We start from the raw sequence: 22,250 nt of genomic DNA on the forward strand, positions 1-22,250 counted from the left end.
GGGTCAGTTATGTTGCCATGAAAATTTCCAAATTAGGCCATGTTATAAACCTTTGAACGTTTGCAGTTTGTACATGTTCCGTAGACACTGGCCAATGCTTCACAGCATAATTCCCAGAAGATTCTGTTCTCACTGAGCATGCTCCAATCTAGGGCTGAGAAAGCCTTTCACTTCAATTGAAGCTCTGGGCTGATTTGGACTGTGCTGCCCAGCCAGTCCCAGTTCCCTCCTGGCTCATCAGCCAGTCTGTTTCTGTCCTCCATTCCATGTCCCATTTGGCTCCCAGTCCCAATATCCCTCCCTGGGCTTCTTGTCCAATATCAACGCCTCCCTAAACCTCCAGTAAAGGGGGGCACTTGTTTGGAGAATCCAGAAGCAATACAAAGCTCTGGGAACTTGACCAAAGCTCACGTTAAGAAGTCTGGCTTGTTTTCACCCCTGTGAAATATTATCTATTGCTAATGAGTAAATATAGCCCTACAGCACATATTCAATCTGTATTGAAAAGGACAAAGCACTGAAGATGACTAAATTGTCATATTATCCATCATATATTTTACAAAATACTCTGTTCTGATTTCTCTCATATTTTCTCCTGTCTCTTGTAGTGAGCATATGAATAATTTCTAAGCAGGGACCCAAAATTACATTTTTATTTGTTCCATTCCAAATCTTTGAGCACTGCTGAAAAATCAAACATGTTAAAAGACTACTGTATTCACATTTTAAAAGATATTGCATTCTAGTTAATAATGAAATAATAGGTTGGTCTCAAAAATATGACAGTTTCTCAAACTTGAAACTTTATACTTGAAAGAAGCCTTTAGTCTAACCTCTCCATCACTCCAGCTGAATTTTAAGACCACCGGTGTAACAAGACCACTTAGAAAACCACAGGGGTGGCCTTGATAATAATACACATATAGTTGTTGAAGCACAGGAAACTAAACCAGATGGTTTTGCTGAGGAAAGCACTTTTGTTGCTTTATAAAACAAAAAAAACCTAATAGGTTAAACACAAAAATGCAGATATGGTGAAACGGAAAGCTAAATGGGAGATTTATGTAAATAAGAAATAAACTTGTTTTCTGTATTATATTCCCATCCACATTAAAAAAAATGGCTGTAGGAAAAGAAAGGAAGGAGAGAATGGTACCGTAGTTATGAAATAGATCAGTATCGTTTTCTTAAAGAAAAATATTAGCAACACTTACAGTAGGCACTGCTGCAGAGCTTTGAAAATTAATGCCATATGATTTGTATTAGACAGAGCACCTACATAATATCATTAAAACCCTTTTCTTGCCTCATTTATGTGCTTTAAAATTCAGAGCCTATTCATGTCTAAAGTAACTATGGTCTACGCTCTTCCTTCTTCCACTTCTTATTACCAATCAATCATCCCAGCCCCCTGCCCCCCCCCCCCAAAAAATGTAAGAAAGCAGCTAATAGAAGCAACTTTAGGTTCTTCTCCTTGCCAGGAAAAAATTCTCAACCCATAGCTTCTTAATTCCTTTTGTATTCCACACTTCAGAAGTTGCCTACAATCACATCTTTTAAAAACATTTTCCTCATTACAGGGGGCTTATTGCCAAAAACCATGCAATTTTTTTCAGTAACTGAGTGTGCCATACTCGAGTTAAATCCAGAAGACAGCATGTCACTGTGTTGGGGGCCATGGTCATTTGCATGGTGGAAGGATTTAGGGCTCTGATTCAGCCAGCATGCCATCCCGGTACCCCATAGAGAACCTATTTCGTTTCTTATTCTCCATAATCTGAGCTGCTTGTTTTTTCTTTTAAAGTAAGGCCCAGATTCTCAAAGGTATTCAGGTACTTAAATCTCTAATTATTAAGAAATGGCCTGAACAACTTGTATTGAAGATAAGTGATGTGTTGCCTGTCTTTGCAGAATCTGAAATAAGAACTCTGGATACGTGAACTCCCCATTCATCTCTGAGTGTCCTAACTCAGATACCCAATGATAACAATGCTGACATTTCTCTGCTCCATTAAAGCATGTAAGAAAGGAGAAGGATCATACTGTGCAGATCCAAAGAATCTACCGGGAGTGAGAGCTCACTTTGGCCCCACGAGTGAGCAGACTTGGCCCCAATTTTTTCACCATGCCCCAGCCAGCCAAGAAGTGGCCAAACCCAAGTAGCCTAGCAGAACCTAATGGGGCATCTAAGCCCTCCGCCCCTTCCAAAGCTCAAGACGACAAGTAGAACATAGAAGCCTCACCCAGAGGAAGCTATGCATGAGTAGGCCAGCAAAGCCCATATATGTATCTGGGATAATCATTAAGGAAGCCAAGCCAAAAAAAAAATCAAGAGAACATTTGTGATCATATTCTAAAAATCTGTGCAACCTACTGTGATTGGCACCCCATGGGGGTGGAGCTTATTTTGCAGGTGGAGTTTAGAAGAGTACCCACCACCATTTTTCCCTCCCTAATCTGTCCCAGAGTACAGTGGAAGCCAGGTATTTTATAATGTGCTAGGTATTATGACCTTGAGGATCTTGTATCAGTGTGATCTGGGTGTAACTGAATAAAATGCTTATAGCTGTACAAGTATTTAATAAGGCCTTAGCATCGGTCCACAGGGAGAGACTCGGCACCAGCAGAAGCCACTTTCAGCAGCACAGGGTGGTCTCCCTACTCTCCATGCTGCTAGTGTAGCGAGGATTTTGGGGCAAGTATGGCCTCCCCTCCAAGCAGTGGAGTGGACCAATGCCCTTTACAACCTCAGAAGCCCAAATGTCACTAGGTCCAGCCTAACTGTTGTATGGGGGTAGGAGATTGATAGTTAAGTGGGGAAGGTGTCAAAAAGGGGTTAAATCATGGGAATAGAACTTCAGCCCAGGTTCACAGGGACACTAGACCATATGCTCCACAACTGATCAATGGACTTTGATACCTGCAGGGACTTATCCCTTCCCTGGACAGCAGTAGAGAGAGCAGAAGACTTTGGCCCCAGTATCTTTCCAGTCTCACAAGCATGCGGCAGATACACCATGGGGAGACTGTCTCATGTAGAAGGAGACAGACGGATACACATTGTTAGTCTATGTAAATGTGCGATCTTATTACTGTTGCCTTGGTCCGTCCTCTCCCCTTCTCTCTTCTGCTTATGCTCAACTGCTGCGGTCTTTAATTAGATTGTACACTCTGTTGGACAGGGTATGCGTTTTTACAAAACCCAGCACAATGGGGCCTTGATCCTGACTTGGAACTTTTGGCACTACTGCAGTACAAATACTAATTAATAATAACAAAATCAATAACCAATTTATAAGGCGGCTAATCTCTGTCAAACTAGAGCTGGTAAGGAATTTTCCAACTTAAATCTCAAAATTTTTTGTTATATGAGAAACTGTTTCCTGCCCACAACTATGCAAAATCTATTCAGCAAGGTAAAACAGACGGTCACTTAATGAGTTTATTATACATAGCATATTAGGACAATCAAACATTTAAAAAATTGGTTTAATTAATTAGGAGGATAAATTGATCATCACAAGGTTTTACACCAGAACTGGATTATCCAATATAACTGAATGGGCAACACTTGTCAGTCCAGTTTTTAACATACTGTATTAAAAACAGTCTCTCTAAGCAAAGCTTCGGGATTGAGCTTCAGAAAGACTGCAGCAGTTAACTCAAACCTGGAGCAGTATATTCCTGATCCATGGTCTTCCTAAACTAAATAATAAATGCCACATTCTGTCCTTAGATGAATGCACAGCTCCTATTGATTGAAATGGAGCTGTGAACATGATTCTGAGGACAGACCCTTAAGAGAGGTTTCTCTTCCCGGCCCCACCAAATTTGGTTTACCAACTAGGGCTACATAATTTCTCAAACTAACCAAACATTATAATATTATATTATAGTATATGTTAAAATAATGAAAACAGGTGTACCCAGAATGTCAACAAAACCCAACTTATGTTTTCAGAAAGGGAGCGGGATGGGATGAAAGCAAAACATTTGACTTTTTGCTCAATTTACAGCAAGCAGGTAGAGCAGTTAGAAGTGCACTCAGACACAGAAGTCCAGCTATAGCTATAGTGAAAGCAGGCACAATTCCTATGGACATAAATAGGGACTTGCACCTACCTATGTTCCAGAACTGAATATAGTCCAAAGAGAGGTTTGGGAAGGACACATTGGTGACTATGCGACATGCCCCATAATCCTAAATGTAGGATTAGATTTCTCCAAACTCTTAATGTGCTTCATACTATTGAAGTAACCAAGCAATTTCAGATGGTGGATGTACTGACGTATCGCTCTCTCCTGGTTGAAATACAGGTTTCACTGTTATCCAGTTTGGGGATCAGAAGAGGGAGCTGGAAAGGGCAGCCTTTTAATTAAGAAATTAACAACAATATGTTAAGAGGAGAAATTAAATTTAAACATAACGGGAAAACAAATAAACAAGTACATTGTTTCTTCTGTTACTAAAGTTGAGGACATGTCTTCTTAAAACACATTTGGATTTTACTGTATTATTGGGCCTCCATGTATGTTTTCTTCTAACCAAACATTTCTTGTTTTTCCTTTCCTTTTTTTTGTTTTTAATGGGATTGGATTTTTAATTATGGGAGTTACCCACCATTATTTAAAAAAAAAGATGAAAGATTTGGAAATTAGTTTTTCTTTTCTCACCTTTAAAAACAAACCAAAACAGAAGACATCACTGATGGAGGGAAGATCTACTTTCCATGTGGCGGGCAGCAGACGTGCATATGTGTATCTGAGCTTTCGACTGGCAATTAACATGCGAGATGGCAAACTAACCTTCTGAAACAAGAACAAACTGGGCTCTACACAGCTAGCCAACTGTTTATTTGCATGGCTCAAAAATGCAATGGAAACAAATGTGGTGGCGAATGATGATGTCAAGATTAGAAGAGTGAAAATTCTGTATGGAGAACTTTTCTAAGTTGCTTTTCCTTTCAAGTGTATCTCTAATTATCAGGAGTTAAAGTGGATAGTCCATTCAAGTGATTCTCAAATGTCAGTGAACCACTTCTTAAGACACTAACCTCTTCCAACCCTGATTCCACACCTTCCCTGCAACAACTATAGTGCTAGCTCACAAGAAAAAGGAGGATTAAGGTGGCAAGATGGAAAACACTTTGTAATGTGATGGGATGTGATTTCTTAGTTACGTCCCTCCCATCTCTATTGTTCATTTCTGCTCCCTAGCTGTGCAGCTTTGTTAGAGATTGTTAGACTCAAATCTCTCCTCATTGTTCTTATTTTTCTGAGTCACTTTGCAATTTGGTTCTGTCTTCTACGCATCCTGTCCCTCCAATTTCGATGTCTTTAGTATTATTTGATCATGTCTAAACTAAAGTCCCCACAATAAAAAAACCCAAAGCTACAAATCATGAAACAAAAGCACAGGATAGTGTGGGTGTGTTTGATTTTTTGGAGCTCAGTTGGCTGAAAAAAGCCTGTACAAAGTCTAAGAGTATTCTGGACAGGATTACTATGGTCACAAAGAATTACTGCTTTAAATTGGACTGATGCTTCCTCACTGTGTCGGAAAAATCTCGGAAGAACACCTCCTTAGATAATAGTTTGAGATCAATCAATCTATCTAGGTTATTATAACACTGTCCATCATTGTTGTATCTGAGCACCTCCCAGGAGTTAATAACCAAAAATCACAATAAGCCTATCGTCTATTTCTCCACTGCTCTATTCTGTTCTATACGTGCTTCTGCATTCATGCAGGTGGGCCAAATAGTAAATGAAAATGGAAGCAGTAATCGCCAAACTAAAAAGAAATGTGAAAGTTAAGTGTTTCCTAAAACAATGCGTTATTCACTTGAGTTCAAGCATCCAATCTTCTTATTTACAGATCTTGTTTGCGCTGTACATATTTGTATATAATCTATAGGTAATAGAGAAATAAATATTTTAAATATAATTTCTTAAAAGTAATTGTCCTGCTCTACTCAGCACTGATGAGGCCTCAGCTGAAGTAGGAGCTCCAATTCTGGGCACCATGCTTTAAAGAAAGATGTGGATAAACTGGAGAGAGTCCAAAAGAGAGCTACAAAAATGATAAAAGGTTTAGAAAACCTGACCTCGGAGGAAATGTTTTAAAAATTGGGCACATTCAGTCTTGAGAAAAGAAGACTGAGGGGGGCTTCCTAACAGTCTTCAAATATATAACGGCTGTTATAAAGAGGGTGGTGATCATAAGAACGGCCATACTTGGTCAGACCAAAAGCCCATCCAGCCCAGGATCCTGTCTGCCGACAGTGGCCAATGCCAGGTGCCCCAGAGGGAGTGAACCTAACAGGTAATGCTCAAGTGATCTCTCTCCTGCCATCCATCTCCATCCTCTGACAAACAGAGGCTAGGGATCAATTTCTACATGTCTACTGAAGGAAGGACAAAAGGTAAGAGGCTTAATTTGCAGGAAGGGAGATTCAGGTTAGATATAAGGAAAACTTTCTAACTATGAACAGGCTTCCAAGAGAGGCTGTGGAATCCGTCGTTGAAGGTTTTTAAGAACAGGTTGGATAAAAGCCTGTCACAGATAGTCTAGGTATTTTGGTCCTGCCTCTGTGTCGGGGTCTGAATTAGGTGTCTTGAGGTCCCTTCCAGCACTAAATTTCTATGATTGTTTAAGTGGCACTCTTCAGTCAACACACACACACAGGAGGTCACTTAGTTCAGATGAAATGTAAAACCAAGCTCTTGACCACTTGTCCCACACTGATGTGTCAACAGAAGGGCTTTTAGAACAAATTGACAAATTAAACAGTATGAAGTCACCAGGGCCAGAGAGTACTCACCCAAGAGTGCTGAAGGAATTCAAATATGAAACTGCAGAATTACTAACTGTAGTATGTAACCTATTGCTAAAACAAGCCTCTGTACCAGATAACTGGAAGGTAGCTAATGTAATGACGATTTTTAAAAAGGGCTCCAGCGATGATCCTGCCTATTACAGGTAGCTTAGCTTAACTTCACTACCAGGCAAACTGGTTGAAACTACAGTAAAGTACAGAATTATCAGACACAGATGAAAATATGTTGGGGAAGAGTCAACAAGGCTTTTGTAAAGGGAAATCATGCCTCACAAATCTATTAGAATTCTTTGAGGGTGTCAACAAGCAGGTAGGTCAGGGTGATCCAGTCAATTTTGTGTACTTGGATTTTCAGAAAGCCTTCGAAGGTCCTCACCAAAGGCTCTTAAGGAAACTAAGTCATGGGATAAGAGGTAACATCCCCTCAAGGATAGTAATTGGTTAAAAGACAGAAAACTAAGGGTAGAATAAATGGTCAGTTTTCATAATGGAGAGAAGTAAATAGCATGGTCCCCTAAGGATCGGTACTGGGTCCATGATGGTCAACATATTCATTAATGATCTGGAAAAGGGAGTGAACAGTGAAGTAGCAAAGTTTACAGAGGATACAAAATTATTCAAGAAAGTTAAGTTCAAAGCTGACTGCAAAGAGTTACAGGGGGATCACAAAACTGGGTGACTGGGCAACAAACTGGCAGATGAATTCAACATTAATAAGTGCAAAAGTAATGCACATTGAAAAAAATAATTCCAACTACACATATATGATGATGGATTCTAAATTAGCTGTTACTATGCAAGAAAGATTTTGGAGTCACAGTGGATAGTCCTCTGAAAAGTTCACCTCAGTATGCAGCAGTGGTCAAAAAGGCTAACAGAGTGTTAGAAACTATTAGGAAAGGAACTGAAAATAAGACAGAAAATATAACACCATTATATTAATTCATGGGTAGGCCACACCTTGAATAGTATGTTGAGTTCGGGTTGCCCCATCTCAAAAAGGATATAGTGAAACTGGCAAACATTCAGAGAAGGACACCAGAGATGATCAAGGATATGGAACAGCTTGCATACGAGGAGAGACTATAAAGACTGGGACTGTTCATCTTAGACAAGAGATGATTAAGTGGGGATGTGATAAAATCATGAATGGTGTGAAACCAGGGGTTACCCAATGAAATTAATAGGCATCAGGTTTAATAGAAACAAGAAGAAATACTTTTCACACAATGCAATTAACCTGTAAGAGTGATTACCATGGGATGTTGTGATAGCCAAAAGTATAACTGGGTTCAAAAAAGGATTAGGTCCATTAATGGCTAATAGCCAAGATAGTCAGGGACATAATCCCATGCTCAGGGCAACCCTAAACCTCTGACTATTAGAAGCCAGGAGGGGAAGACAGGTGTACCTCTCCAAAACTGCCCTTTTCTTAATGTTCCCCTTAAAGCTCTGGTATTGGCCATTATCGGAGATAGGATATTGGGCTAGATTGACCTTAGGTCTGACTCAGCATGGCAGGTCTTGTGATCATTACAGCGATCTCGCAACATTTAAAGTGAAATGGCATTAACTCAGGTGTCCAAGCTGTGTAACTGCTTTCCATCGACCTATTTTTCTATATACATTTAACTGTAGAAGGCATTCTTCTTCAATTTCTCTTCAAACTGTTGTACAATGAAGCTGTTGCACAGCTGAAAAGAAGCTACATTTCTGCCAAGAGGTGGCTGCATTTGAGTAGAGGGTGAGTAATCTCAGTTTCAATGGATAGAGCACTTTGGGATTTACAGTTTCTTTAATATGGTAACTATTATTACTACCATGTCACTTTAGTCATAATTTGGATTGTTATATTTTATTCACCATGTGAATAAACACTATCTGAAAGGGCATATATTAATTCCTTTTTCTTGGATGCAACGTATCTTTGTTTGTTCCAAGTTATTTAAAATATGTGAACTAGGGAACAAAAGGATATTCTAGCATAAATAAACATGTATTTTCTTTGGAAATTGTTGTTTTTTAATATAAAAATGCTTCAAGGTGAGACTCACATCCACATTTTACTGAGGCCAACAGGTCTTTAAACTGTTAGAAACTAAGTCAAAAGGGGTATGGCCACTAGTACACGCACATGTAAAAAAGATACTTCTCCAGCAAGTAAGCATCAAGAATTTTACGAATGTGCAGTATCCGTTTCAGACAAAAGACCACAATCTATAAAACCTTTCTCCTGAAGGTTCATGCAAGCCCTAGTCTCACAATTACTGCACCTAGAAGGCAATGATAAGATAATCACTGCACTGGATCACCACATCAATCAGGGCAGATAGGATCTGATTTAAAGATCAAATTGACTTAATTAAGCAATCAATTATCCTGGCTCAAGAGAGCTGACAGAAAAAAAAGTTACAGCTTCATATATATAAATACTCTTGAATACTTGGAAGGGTCAACAATATTTATCCTCCTGCTCAACAAATAAAAATTCCAACACCTGGAAATTATGACTGGCCCTTTAACTTATTTCCATAACATTTGTTTAAAGTGATCTCACTATGAGAGGAAAGCAAGAATTTAACTAAGAGTGTAGAAGGGAAAAGAATCATTTAAAATTGGGGCAAACAACAGAAGACGGTAGAATACCCCTTCATGAGAGAGGATGTGTGTCAGCTGGCGAGGGATCTCATATATCATATTCTATAGATAGTTACCGATAAGTAATAAAAGGAATGTCAATTATATCTAAGGGACAATTCCTGTAGTCCTTTCTTTGGGGTGAAACACGCACTGACTTTTGCTGTGCCCAAGTAAGGACTGCAGGATTTGTCACAAAAAAGAATGCAGAGAAAAGCAGATTGTGGCAAAACGTACCAGAGAAGACAACTCGGATTATTAACATTCCTTGAAAGCAACGTTGCAGAATCAGAGGCGTCTTGGCCGACAGTTTGGTTGGATGAAAGTTCAATTTTACTGTATTACTTCCTGCAGTGAAAGTAATGCTAGGGAGTCTTTTACAAGACAGTACTGTGCACAAAATACAAGAAAAACTAAAAATACGATATTTCTATATTGTTTAAATATATACATAAACATATAGGAAGAAGGGGAGAGATTCCCCTTCACAACAGTACTAGGAGGCAGCTGTCTACACTAAGAATACATTCTAGTGGATAGAATGGCATATAGAGGAACCATGCACAGAAGTCCAGTTAACACCAATGGGAGTTATAAATCTAACATTGCTGTGAAAAAAAGACACCTCAGTATGAATACCTAGATTTTGCTATGTTAAAATACTTAAAATGGACTAAAGAAGTAACTTTGATAAATGGCCAAGTGCATTTTCCTGTTGACTTTAAATCACAAACATGACCAATATCACATTACTACGCGATGATGCTTCTATTTAAATGGTTTCTTAGTATGTCTGATGGTACTGTGGACCAGCTACAATCTATTCTATTGCATGAAGTATTCTGGTTTTGTTTTACTTTTTCTATTGGTTTTACTAAAATCAATACAAAAATGTGGCAACCAGCTTCCAGCATAAAGCTGGCCCCAATTCAGAAAGCACTTAAGCTCCTGCTCAGCGACAAGCATCTGAATAGTCTCAGACCTAAATGCTTTGTTGACAGTGTCCCATATTCCCTGCCCCCAAACACTAACAGACTCACACAGAAGGCAAAGAAGAATGTTTCTTCAACTTTGTAGACACTGCAGAAAAATCTAAACAGGTTGTAAATTACAGGTCATTAAAACTTTACCCTGGTTTGAAATTTGACTTTTGTCTAATACCTATTTATTTCTAGGCTTTCTATTGCGATCACCTGCGAAGAGGTAAATTGTAAGCCTTCGAGGGGATTCTGGGGAAAACATTTGAGTGCTGAGGAGGCATAGCACTAATTTCAGATCCTAGGCAATTGGACTGTGGAGTCCCCATTGCCAAAACGAGCATCAGATATGAGGGCTACATCTAGAGTACATGCCTAGAGACCCAAAGCCAGGAACCATGCCTAAACTCTGCCCAGACCCAGGAAGTAAAGGGTATGTGAGATTCAGTATTTGGATCCATTCATAGAAGTCTAGAGAGTGTCCAACTGGGGGAGCTCAACTAGGTCAGTAACACTGGGGTTGGGTAGTTAGCTTATTGGAGTGCTTTTCTTCTCTGCACCTCTCCTGCCTGCACAACATTTAACTTTGCGCTGCACTGCCCAGCCCCAGAACACTATGCCAAAGGGGTTATAAGAGAGGAGGAGAAAGCTCCATTGTAGAACTTCTTGGAAAAGGCAAATTCACTTTCTCTTTAGGGCAGCTTTACAGAGGTTGTGTTCTATTTGCAGGATATCCTATTGCAACTTTACAAATAAACATGTCTCTCACTTCCCATACAATGAGACTTCTTTAAGGTTTCACTTGCATAGATCCCTTCATGATTTTAGTGTTAACGGTATTTGGCGGCTGGGAAATAAAGAGTTAGCAATGGATTGATGGGTACTTTCTCAGTGCTCTAAGTTAAATGTTTGTGAGAACCTGTATTGATTTGAAATAAGACTCTCTTGGGGTGGTTGTGAGAGGAAATTTGTATGATGCCTTGTGTTTTTCACATGGTATAGGAATGAGTCATAGACTGTTAAGTGCTTACTATTGTACTAGTGTTTGAAAATATCTAGCAGATGGTTTATTGTAACATTCTGCATAAAATAAAAGGTATAAATTAACCTCGCAAAACAAAACAGCACACAGAAGATTCATACATCAACAGTGTTGACATATTACTTCCCCTCCTTCCCCCACTTAGTGGTATTGATTGCTATTCATAATATAATCAGAAATTCCTCCCACCAATTTACATTCAGACAAATATTAACTTCATTGTAATTAAGATGATTACAAGTTAAAAATCAGATGTTTTAAAAACATTTTGTATCTATCACTAATATTTTAGTTGAAAACTGACATTTAAAAAAAATCACATTTACTTTTCACTATTTGCTTACTTGTGTTTTGCTCTGCTTGGACAATAAAACTAGATGAAGGAGTTATACTCTTCTTTTGAGCAAATGACATTTTCAGGTTTTCATCCATAGCACAATGCTCCAATATCTGATTTTCAATTTCTTCAAGTGGAAGTTTAAGTACCAACCAATACTGGTGAAATTATAAACAAACAAAAATATTTTCCCCCTAACATTAGTTTTTTAAACTTTTTTTTAAAAACATCTACAAGTTAAGCTCTGATGCAACAAGGTATTTCACCATGTGCCTAATTTTTAAGCATGTGAGTAGTCCCACCTCAATGGGACAGCTACATGTTTCCATTTAGGCATGTGCTTAAGTACTTTACTGAATTAGGAAGTAACTTACACAAGATCATAATGTAAGAACAGTAGCGTACCTGAAATTAGAACCCAAGAGTCCTGACTCCTAGTCCTAGTCTCTGATCACTAGAAAACACTTCATACCAATACCCACCCCAGTAAATATAGGATGAAATCTGTCCCAATTGAAGTCAGTAAGAGTTTTGCTATTGACTGTAATGGGACCAGGATTTAACCCATAATATTTTATAAAACAAGTATGACTGTATTTATTGTTTTATTATTATTCCTAATCAGGAAGTAAAGAGAAAGAAAAGACAGCATGGGGTCTACCCTACAGGCATATGTTACTCAACTTTGCATCAATGGAATTTAAAATTAAATATAGAGAGGATACTATTGATCCGAATGTATTCAATCGTACATTTAAGAAATCTCATAAAATCTTATAAATGTGATCATGCTTTCTAATATTATACAGCATACTTATTCTAATGATGTTAAATATCTAAGTCCAACCTAGTCCATTAAAGCCTGGAATAGTTTATTTTCTATTTTAAAGTTATTCTCTTTTTTAGCCATTATAAGAATGGAAGTAACCACATTTTAAATATATTTAGAGAAGGACTAATAAGTCTCCCATTAGGCAAAGGGAACCACTAATGAGATACTTAAGATGAACTCTATCCTAGTGAGAAATTCTTTCCAGAAGATTTTGGGACAGTCCCAAAAACATATGAATGAAAGATCTGGAATGCTGCTTACATTACCACCATGTGTCCTTGATGGAGACTCCGTCTGAGAACTTTCTATCTGGTGGTTTTGCTGAATAAGATGAAGGGTGTTTTTTGTTTTGTTTTTTTAAAGGTTTGCACACAGGTCATCCCAGGTAGAATCTGATGAATGTAGACCAAACTGTGCCCTTAGTGAAACCACTGAGTCACTGCATCCAACCGTGCTCCATTAACAAAGAGTCTTGCTATTGATTTCAGCAGGATCAGGATTTGAATTTATACCAGCATAGAAGACAGCGGAATTCAGTCCTGAATATTCATATTGAAACTCAATTTATATATTTTCTTTGGATATTTTACTTTAATAACTATTTTAATGTTCTGATATTAATTTCTGTTTTATTCCATTTTAATTTTTAAAAATGAAAAGCTTGTTTATTGTGGAAGGTTATGTTTTACTTAAAAATAACAGAACTGAGATCCTTTGTACCACAGATTTTGTTCATAATTTTCTATCTGTTATAAAATGTTGTGTATAAAATTATTTGTAATTATACCTAATTATATATATATATTTAATTCTATCTGGAAGATTTCCTGGGTTAATTAACCATGCTAAGGTCCCAAACAGAAAATGATATCCAAGCAGGTGGACCCTTACTCCCATGAAATATCATACCAACATCTAGGACTCCTAACAGTTATATGCATTGCAGAACTGGGGCTCAACTGTACAGCCCAGTTGGCCAAATTCTACTTCTCCACTCACCTGAGGTAACAGCTTCGATGCATATGTAACGTTCCCATTTCCCATTTTTATCGTCATCATCAAGAGGTAAGTTACCATGATTACCTCACAAGACCATATTTAAATTATAATATATTTTCGCCTTACTAGTGGCCTCTTTTAATTGCTTAAGCCAAGGTCAAAGAGCTCAAAAATTAATTAAAAACCAAAGAATTAACCAGGAACGAGATACCAAAAACCTGATTTTTCCTACCCAATGAAGCACTTGCTATTTTGGTATTAACTTTGTAATTTCAGAAACACAAACAATGATCTTTTTGAATCACACCCATGAATATGGACGCCAGATCTGGTTTCCCATAGATAAATTATTAAAAGCCAGAAATAGCCCAATTACCACAGGAAATCTTTGAGGTGAAAAATGGGGACAATGTTCTCCTGGGAAAACAATAATATTTCTGGTGTGGTTATTCATGTCTCTCTTAATACAATGCAGATTTTTTTTAAACAAAAGTATATGCATAGAATAGAATTAAACAAATTTTGACTAACAAAAACATCTGAAATAAAGTAAATAGCTATAGACACATAGGTGACACAGTACTTGACATCATAATATTAATGTGAAGCTTCATTCTGAAGCAGAACCAACCAAACCTTTGATTGTCAGCATTAATGGTGTTTTTGCCCCATCACAGTAAAAGGCCGCCAGCCTGCAGAGAGGTCTTTAAAGTCAGGTTTCACTGCATCTTGCTATGATCTTAATGTTGGACATAAAAGTTCGCAGAAACAATCAGAGAAAAAAACTCTTTAAAATAGTTCCAGTTTATAGACCCCTCCCAGAGGAATTCAGTAAAGGAATGTAAACCTAAAGATTTATTTTTCTGTTCAGGTCATGGCTGGGCTAGCCCACTAAGTTACTGAACTCCCTAGTCTGAAACTGAGAGCAACACTAAGTTAACAGGCCTCTGTAGGTAAAAATTCATGAGATACCCCTCTGTAGGTCATGCATTTTCACTGAAGTTATTGCATTAAATAGATCAACGGCATTGTTTCAAAAAGGGCACATGGCCAATAACCTACCTCAATGTAGTCTTTGGCATGGCCCCAGTCTCTTTTAGCATCCAGATTGCCCAAACTGAAATATTCCATCTGTCCGAGGTGAATCTTAGCTACTGATCGGCTAATTTTTCGAGTTACAAAGTTAGCCCCTGAAACAGAGATAAAAGATATCATCAGCATAGTCACATGATGGATAACTGTCTGCTAGTAGAATCCCAAAGCTCAGCTCACAGCAACTTCTTTCAGTCTTTAACCCCCACACACCACCCAAACCATGCCATCATTTATCATTTGAGTAAGCTAAGAAGCTCAAAATATAAGTGTCACATTATCTCCACTTTCACAGCAAACCGTCTTTGTTTGTGGGACTTCTGAAGCATTCCGAATTTGCTGCCTCAGTATTCAACCTAGGCAGAAGGCCAATGAAAATCAATTGGAATGTCAGTTTCTAAACACAAAATGCAAAAGGTTACATAAAGAAAGGAAGACAGGCATCTAAGACTATCCTCACTTAAAAAAAAACAACCCACATACAAATATATACTTTTTGTCTCTTAGTAAAGCTGATGGTGAGACCATCCAAAATTGAAACTTCCTTCAAAAGGTTTTACTGGTTAACTAGAAAAGAAGAATAAATTCATTAATTAATTTGGGATTCTCTATCTCCACATTTGAGTAAGACATTGACACAGTGATGACAACCTCTACCATTTGGGAATTGCACACAGATATACCATACCACAAGTAGCCTGGTTCTACATATTTGATTGCGAAATTCACATGCCTGTTGCCTTCTCCTTGTAGAGTTGTTTCAAATTACATTTGGCTTTTCATATCTTTTCATCACAACACAGTTCTTTAGATACCTTATTACTAAGACTATGACTTCTATACTAATAAGAAACAAACGATCAACTGTTTGCTCCAAAAAAGAAAGTTAACAGAACTGGGGACTGACAGTCAGGCTAAACAAGCTCAATGATATTAGCACCCTAATGCACTACTAGAATTAAAATGACATGGCATTTACTGGGCCAAAGAATATGACTAACTAGTGACATGGGCTACTTTATCCAAAGAGAAACAGTAGCATTAATAGTATGGAGCATAATTATTTCTCTTTCTAAAATGATTATTGGTTTGTTGTTTCAGTTTGAATAAAGGATTGCTCATAACTAAAAGATAGGAAGCAAATCAGTGTGTCTACAACTAGACACATTCAAGATACAAAACAGCTCTCATGAGCTCTACCTGTACATTTTCTATAGTTTGCCTTACAAATGGTCTTTCTTTGGACTTTCTGCATGATATATATTGCATATTCCAGACCAAAACCTTCTGTCACACAAAATAAGAAAACCATAGATACTGCTTGTGTGCTGTTTGACTGTCCCACAAAGTAAAAAACGGGATTATTTCTTTTGCACCATTAGCATCATAAGCATTGAAAAAATTAAAGTCCCTCAGATCAGATTTATCAAAAGGATTCAGAAATATTTTTCTTTTGTTTGTCAAATGTTAAAGACTAAATGACATTCTGATTTACTGGTTTCAGAGTAACAGCCGTGTTAGTCTGTATTCGCAAAAAGAAAATTTTAAAATTTTAGGGAATCTTCTGTGATTACAGTTTTTATATTCGCTGGAAAAGTGACTCATATATGTAGTAGACCACAGCACAGTTTGACACTGAGAGTCAGATTTTCAAAAGAATGTGCACACAGAATGTGTGCCCCTGCCCTGTTGTGTGCAAACTCTGATGTGTGAACACAAACATGCCTACGTGCATATGCAAATGAGCGTGGGCATGCATGCTCACTGGGAGGTTTGGACGATGAACCTAAGTGCAAATGCACTTACGAAAAATCTAGTCCTGAAGTGATATTTTTTAATACATATATTTTAAAAGTCAATGGGATGACTGATGTGGGTATGCTGCCTTCTTGCTTATTACTTCCTGTTCATGCTCTTTTCAGGCTCCCTGAACTCAGAGTTTCAGTTTGTGCGCATGTGTGTGTACACACACAGCGATGGGTGCGTGCAGTTACTCAGCGCTTGCCATATGGACTGTTATGTTTTGTTCACACTGTTGCTGACTAACTGGTTCATGGTTATTATATGTTTTGATGACATGGGTATCTTGCTTCAATTTCCTTGAGTTTTACGATTGCTGTTCTGGGTGCATCAGAGTGTAACAATCAGTAATAATCAACGGAACAATTCACTATAATTACAATTTGTTAATAAATTGAAATGTTACATATTAGCTGAAATTAAAAATTCAGAAACTAAACAAACAATCTAAGCATATGGCCTGGAATTATAGAAAACGAAACTTCCTTCCTTTTGATGGCAATTTGGGATAATGGAAGAGACTGTGGTCTAGAAAATAAAGCAAGGAATCCTGATTAGGACACTTTGGATCTAATTCTGCTCTTAGGCCCAATACAGTTATGAACTCCATGCAGACAAACACCTACATGTAGCTCATTGCAGGAACAGGTCCTTAGCTAATCCCCTCTGATAAGTTTGGAATATTATTGCAATCTTGAAAAAGCTATGTACTGTAACTCCTCTGTGCATTGGCTTGTTATTTGCAAAATGAGTATGAATGATGCACTTCACTAATGTCGGTGGCAAAACTCCCACCAACATTGATGGGGCCAAGATTTTACCCAGCATATTCTGCATCTTATTTAAAGTTAGTAAAGTGCTTTGAGATCTTCACTTATATTCTTATTATTTGTAAAAGTGGAATTTATATCATGATATTTTAACTATTAGCCAAAACTATTAAGCACTACTCTGAGGTTTAACATTTTGTATTGAAAGTAGGTTATACTTTCTCCATGAACACAAGAGGCACTTTCAGCACTAAAGTCTTTTTTACAAGGATAGAGTTAAAGTATCTGGTCTTAGGTTTCAGACTGCAAGGGAGTAAAACTAGCAGCTTTCATCACCACATTCCCATTCCCTGTATTAGCAGTGAGAGTAATAATCATCATCTGTATTGCAGCAAGCTTTACTGTGTTGAACTACTAGGCTAAAGAATGACAGCTTCAATTTTGGAATTATCATCTCCTGAGGGAACATAAAAAACAAATGTTTTGGGGAAAAATGGTTCTGAGCAATCAAGTTAACATAGTATTCAAATACAATCAATACTACATGGGAAATGGGAGAGGTATCATTGGCAACCACTAAAATCAATCATTAGTGGTTAGGTGCAAAATTACAAAAACATTACATTTACTTTTCTAGTTATAGAAAGAATTATGTTCAAAAATTTCTTCTAAACACAGAGTATACCCCCAAAGGCAGAAATGAAAGATTAGAGAGGATCAAGATAAAAAAACCGGAAACATTATTTTACTGGAATATTCTGCTGAATGTTTAGCAGAAACATTTCAGTTCTCTTACTCTAAATACCACATAAAGCAGTTAATGAAACCTAAGCTACTGTTCATTTTGAGAAACGTGGTCAGGAATTTTTTCATGTGAGTCTGTACCAAGGACTGAATGGCATTTCAGAGGCGTTAAAATGATGTGGTTCATAGATAATGTTTAAATACCAATTCTCTTCAAACATAATATCTTAAAATATCCTATTACACTTCATGACTGATCTCATGCCATTAAACGCACATCAAAACTAGAACTTAAACTGACGCCCACTACAGCCATACACAGTAGTTAAAGTTATGACAGCAATTCCACTATAAAGCCCTATTTCTAGGGTTTATAATTTGGCTATATAAATTTGCTTTGGCCTGAAACTTGGCAGACATTATGTCTTGCTGCTTAGGAGTGATTCTATCTATAGATTTACATGTAGCTCTGTGGACATCTTTATATGGCTAAAAATAAAATAAGGGCTGTGGCACAGAAAAGGTTAGCTTCTTTCTTCCTTAAGAGGTCTTCAGGACCCTCGCAGGTTGTATCTGCACTAGTCCTTCCCCCCTAAAATTTCTCACCATTGCTTTTACCAGAGCTGCCTCACTGGTAACAGTAGGAGCATAAGTATAGACAGAGCACAAGGTGGCTGGTGGGGGGAACCACTCCACCATCCAGACTGGTTCTGAGATATGTCAATGATGGAGTAGCTAAAATGCCATTGGCTGACAATCTTTTCTACACTAATGCTTCTGCCATTATCGTCAACAGTGGAGCTGCTTTGATGGTAGCGCTGGTGAGAAATTTTAAGGAAAAAAGTTCCTCCCATTTACCTCCCGCCCTTAATCTTGGATGCTCCTTATGGCACCCTTCATCTTTTACAACAGGGCAGAAATGAACTTCCTGTAGAGTTCAAATGCTTGCTATTAATCAGCCAAAGGTGTGGCTCTTGACTAAATGATTTATTTGTTATAGTTGCAAAAAAGGCTAATACCATTCTGGGGTAGGTTAACAAAAGTGTGATATGCAAGACCTGGGAGGTAACTGTTCTGCTCTACTCAGCACTGGTTCTGCTCTACTCCGATGGAGTACCTTGTCTAATTCTGGGTGCCACACCCTCAGGAAGATGTGGACAAACTGGAGGGAGTCCAGAGGTAAGCTACAAAAATGATAAAAGGATCAGAAAACCTGACCTATATGGAAATGTTAAAAAAACTGGGCATGTGTAGTCTTGAGAAAGGATAACTGAAGTGAAACCTGATAACAGTCTTCAAATACGACAAAGGCTGTTACAAAGAGAAAGGAGAACAATTGCTCTCCTCTATATTCACTGAAGGTAGAATTAAAAGTAATCAGCTTAATCTGCAGCAAGAGAGATTTAGATTAGATTTTAGGTTAGATTTTTAACTATAGGGTAATTAAGCTCTAGAACAGGTTAACAAAGGAGGCTACAGAATTCTTACCATCGGAGGTTTTTAAGAACAGGTTGGACGAACACTTGTCAGGGATGATCTAGGTATACTTGGTCCTGCTGCAGTATGGAGGGCTGGACTAGATGACCTGTCGAGGTCCCTCAACATTTCTATGATTGCATGATTTAGAACACTTTTTAACTTCTGTAATTCAGATAGTTGTTTTGTCAAGATCTGTAGCCCACGAGTGTGTAATCACAGATGTATCAGAACACACTGAATAGCCTTTTAGGTAGTTGTTTTGTCAAGATCTGTAGCCCACAAGTGTGTAATCACAGATGTACCAGAACACACTGAATAGCCTTTTAGGTAGTTGAAGAAAAAAAGATATCTGCTTTGCAGACTTTTTGTGCTCGTGCAATGAACGGAATAACACAAAGGGCCAAATTCTGCTCTCATGCTGCCACTGACTTCAGTGCAGTTACTCCAGATTTACTCTACTGTCAGAGCAGAATTTGGCCCAGTTGCTCTAAATGAGCCTTTATGGTTTGCTGTCTGAATAACCTACAATTTTAACTCTCCTCAAGTAATCTTTTGACTGATTGAAGGAGACACTGTCAAAACCAGTTTTAAAAGAGGCCTTAAATACAAATTTACCTGAGATTTCTCTCTTTGGGAATTACAGGCATTATTTTACAGACAGATAGGTTAAGGTCCAGATCCTCAAAGATATTTAGGCCCCTAATTCTCATTGATTTCCATAGAAGTCAGGTGCTTAAATACTTTGGAGGATCTGAGCCTAAGTGGGTTAATCAAGGCCTGAGAAGGAACAAGTATCAGAACCATGAACAGAACACCTGGATTCATGGCTCTCAGTCATGTGGTTAAATAACCAAATCACATTTAAAAATTGAATGAGCCTAAACACTTGGAGCATTTTGAAGGCTGAGACAGACTGAAGATGGTATAAAATGGAGACTGAGGTGGCATAGTTTGTGGTTTCCACGACTGGAGAGTGTAAGGGCGGAACTCAGGTGTCATGTGAGGATGAGTACTAAGAGTGCACAGAGTTGTGAGTGAAGGAAAGTGGGTAGAAAGATAATAGGAAATTTACATAGATGGGAGGCTAGGAGAAGGCACTTTAAAAGAGAAATCTGTAGGTAGGAGTCAGAGATATTAGGGTCTGGCCACTTAGGGAATGCAGTGAAAGGATGAGAGCCCGACAGGGTGCCTGTCAGCAGGCAACTGCATGGATAAGTATATTCTTTGGTAGTTTAGTTCAGTTCACAACGGACATGGATATTTGCCTCAGTGTTCTAAGAGTTAAACTGTATTTAAAGCCTGTTTTGCATTCAAAATGACCAAAGGATCTAACTCCAAGTAAAACAATGACAGAATATTTTCTATCCCTACCGAATAGCAGCACTGTGTAAATCACTGTGAAAAGTTACATCTAATTAGCGAACAGTCTGAAGGACTGTTTGTAATAAATACAAAACTATTATATTTTCCAAAGATAGGATTTACAGTATTCTGTGGTGGGCACAAAAGTTGAATCCTAGCATGCAGGTTTATTAAAAGGACACACAAACACACCAATAATCATCACTGGCAACAAAAATGTTATTTCAGTACATTTAATTAAAATATTTTTTTTCTCTCGGGAAATATGTCCTGGATAGGGACACGGCAGGCATCAAAGAATTCTTTTAGAGGAAAAAAATTGAACATTGTTTTCATCATTAAAATGTAAACGTGTTATTTCTGTTCCAAGTTTATCGTGTGCTGTTAACAGCACTTAAGTGTTTCTCTTACTGTATGCTCACCCTTTTCCACCAAACTACTGATTTTTTAAAACAAACTTCATTTCATGTTCTATAGGTGATTTTCTCAAACACTTTTTTAAACCCTAATTTTTCTTTAAAATTATACTATTGATATTGAAGCAAACAGCTAAGTTAGGCCATGACCCAACAAAACACTCTCATACTTAACTGTAAGCATATGGCAAATAGTCTCATACATTGTTTAAGCACACTTAAACTACTAAAGTTAAGCACATGCTTTGCTGAATCCAGTCCTTGAGGCAACAAAAGTTCAGAACTACAGACAGTTACAAACACCAGAGTTACGAACTGACCAGTCAACTGCACACCTCATTTGGAACTGGAAGTACACAATCAAGCAGCAGCAGAAAACAAAACAAAACCCCCGCAAATACAGTACAGTATGGTGTTAAACGTAACCTACTAAAAAAAATAAAGGGAAAGATGATTTGACATCAGTTTCTGTGGGATCAGGATTTAGTGTAATGACACTAGCCTGTGTTGATACAGTGCAGATTTTGTACGAATTTCCCATACCTCTCTGCCTGTGCAATTCAATGTCAACTGTCAGTACTTGGATCGCCTTACATATGCATGACTTACTTAAAACATATCAGGGGGAAAAGAAAGGTTTTAATTCACTAATCATAGAAAATAGTGGTATAAAATTAGCTTTAACAACAATCACACTGATACGTATTTCACCAATTTAAGACTTCCTCATTAAAAAAAAGTGAGAGATGAATCAACTGGTTTGAGGAGGATAATCTGCTTGCAACTTTGCCCATCCCTTTACTCTGATGCAGACTTTTAGGAGGTCATAGGCAGGTTTGATTAAAGTCACCCACTTGCTTTCCTGAGCTTTGTTATTTGGACCTTTTTTTGTTAGGATCCAATAGTGCTATCTATAGAGTTCCT

At 37.8% G+C, this 22,250-nt stretch overlaps 1 protein-coding gene across 2 annotated transcripts in view; it reads right to left on the bottom strand.

The window, feature by feature from the left end:
- The window catches only part of GMDS (GDP-mannose 4,6-dehydratase), a 551,379-nt gene that overhangs the window by 277,478 nt on the left and 251,651 nt on the right, over positions 1 to 22,250 (bottom strand). For both annotated transcript variants that reach the window (XM_048839737.2, XM_048839739.2), the window contains exon 7: positions 14,726 to 14,853. In XM_048839737.2, coding sequence (XP_048695694.1) covers positions 14,726 to 14,853 — 128 coding nt within the window. The remainder of the gene's footprint in view (positions 1 to 14,725; positions 14,854 to 22,250) is intronic.

This window comes from Caretta caretta, chromosome 2 (assembly GCF_965140235.1).
Source record: "Caretta caretta isolate rCarCar2 chromosome 2, rCarCar1.hap1, whole genome shotgun sequence".
Taxonomy (NCBI): Eukaryota; Metazoa; Chordata; order Testudines; family Cheloniidae; genus Caretta; species Caretta caretta.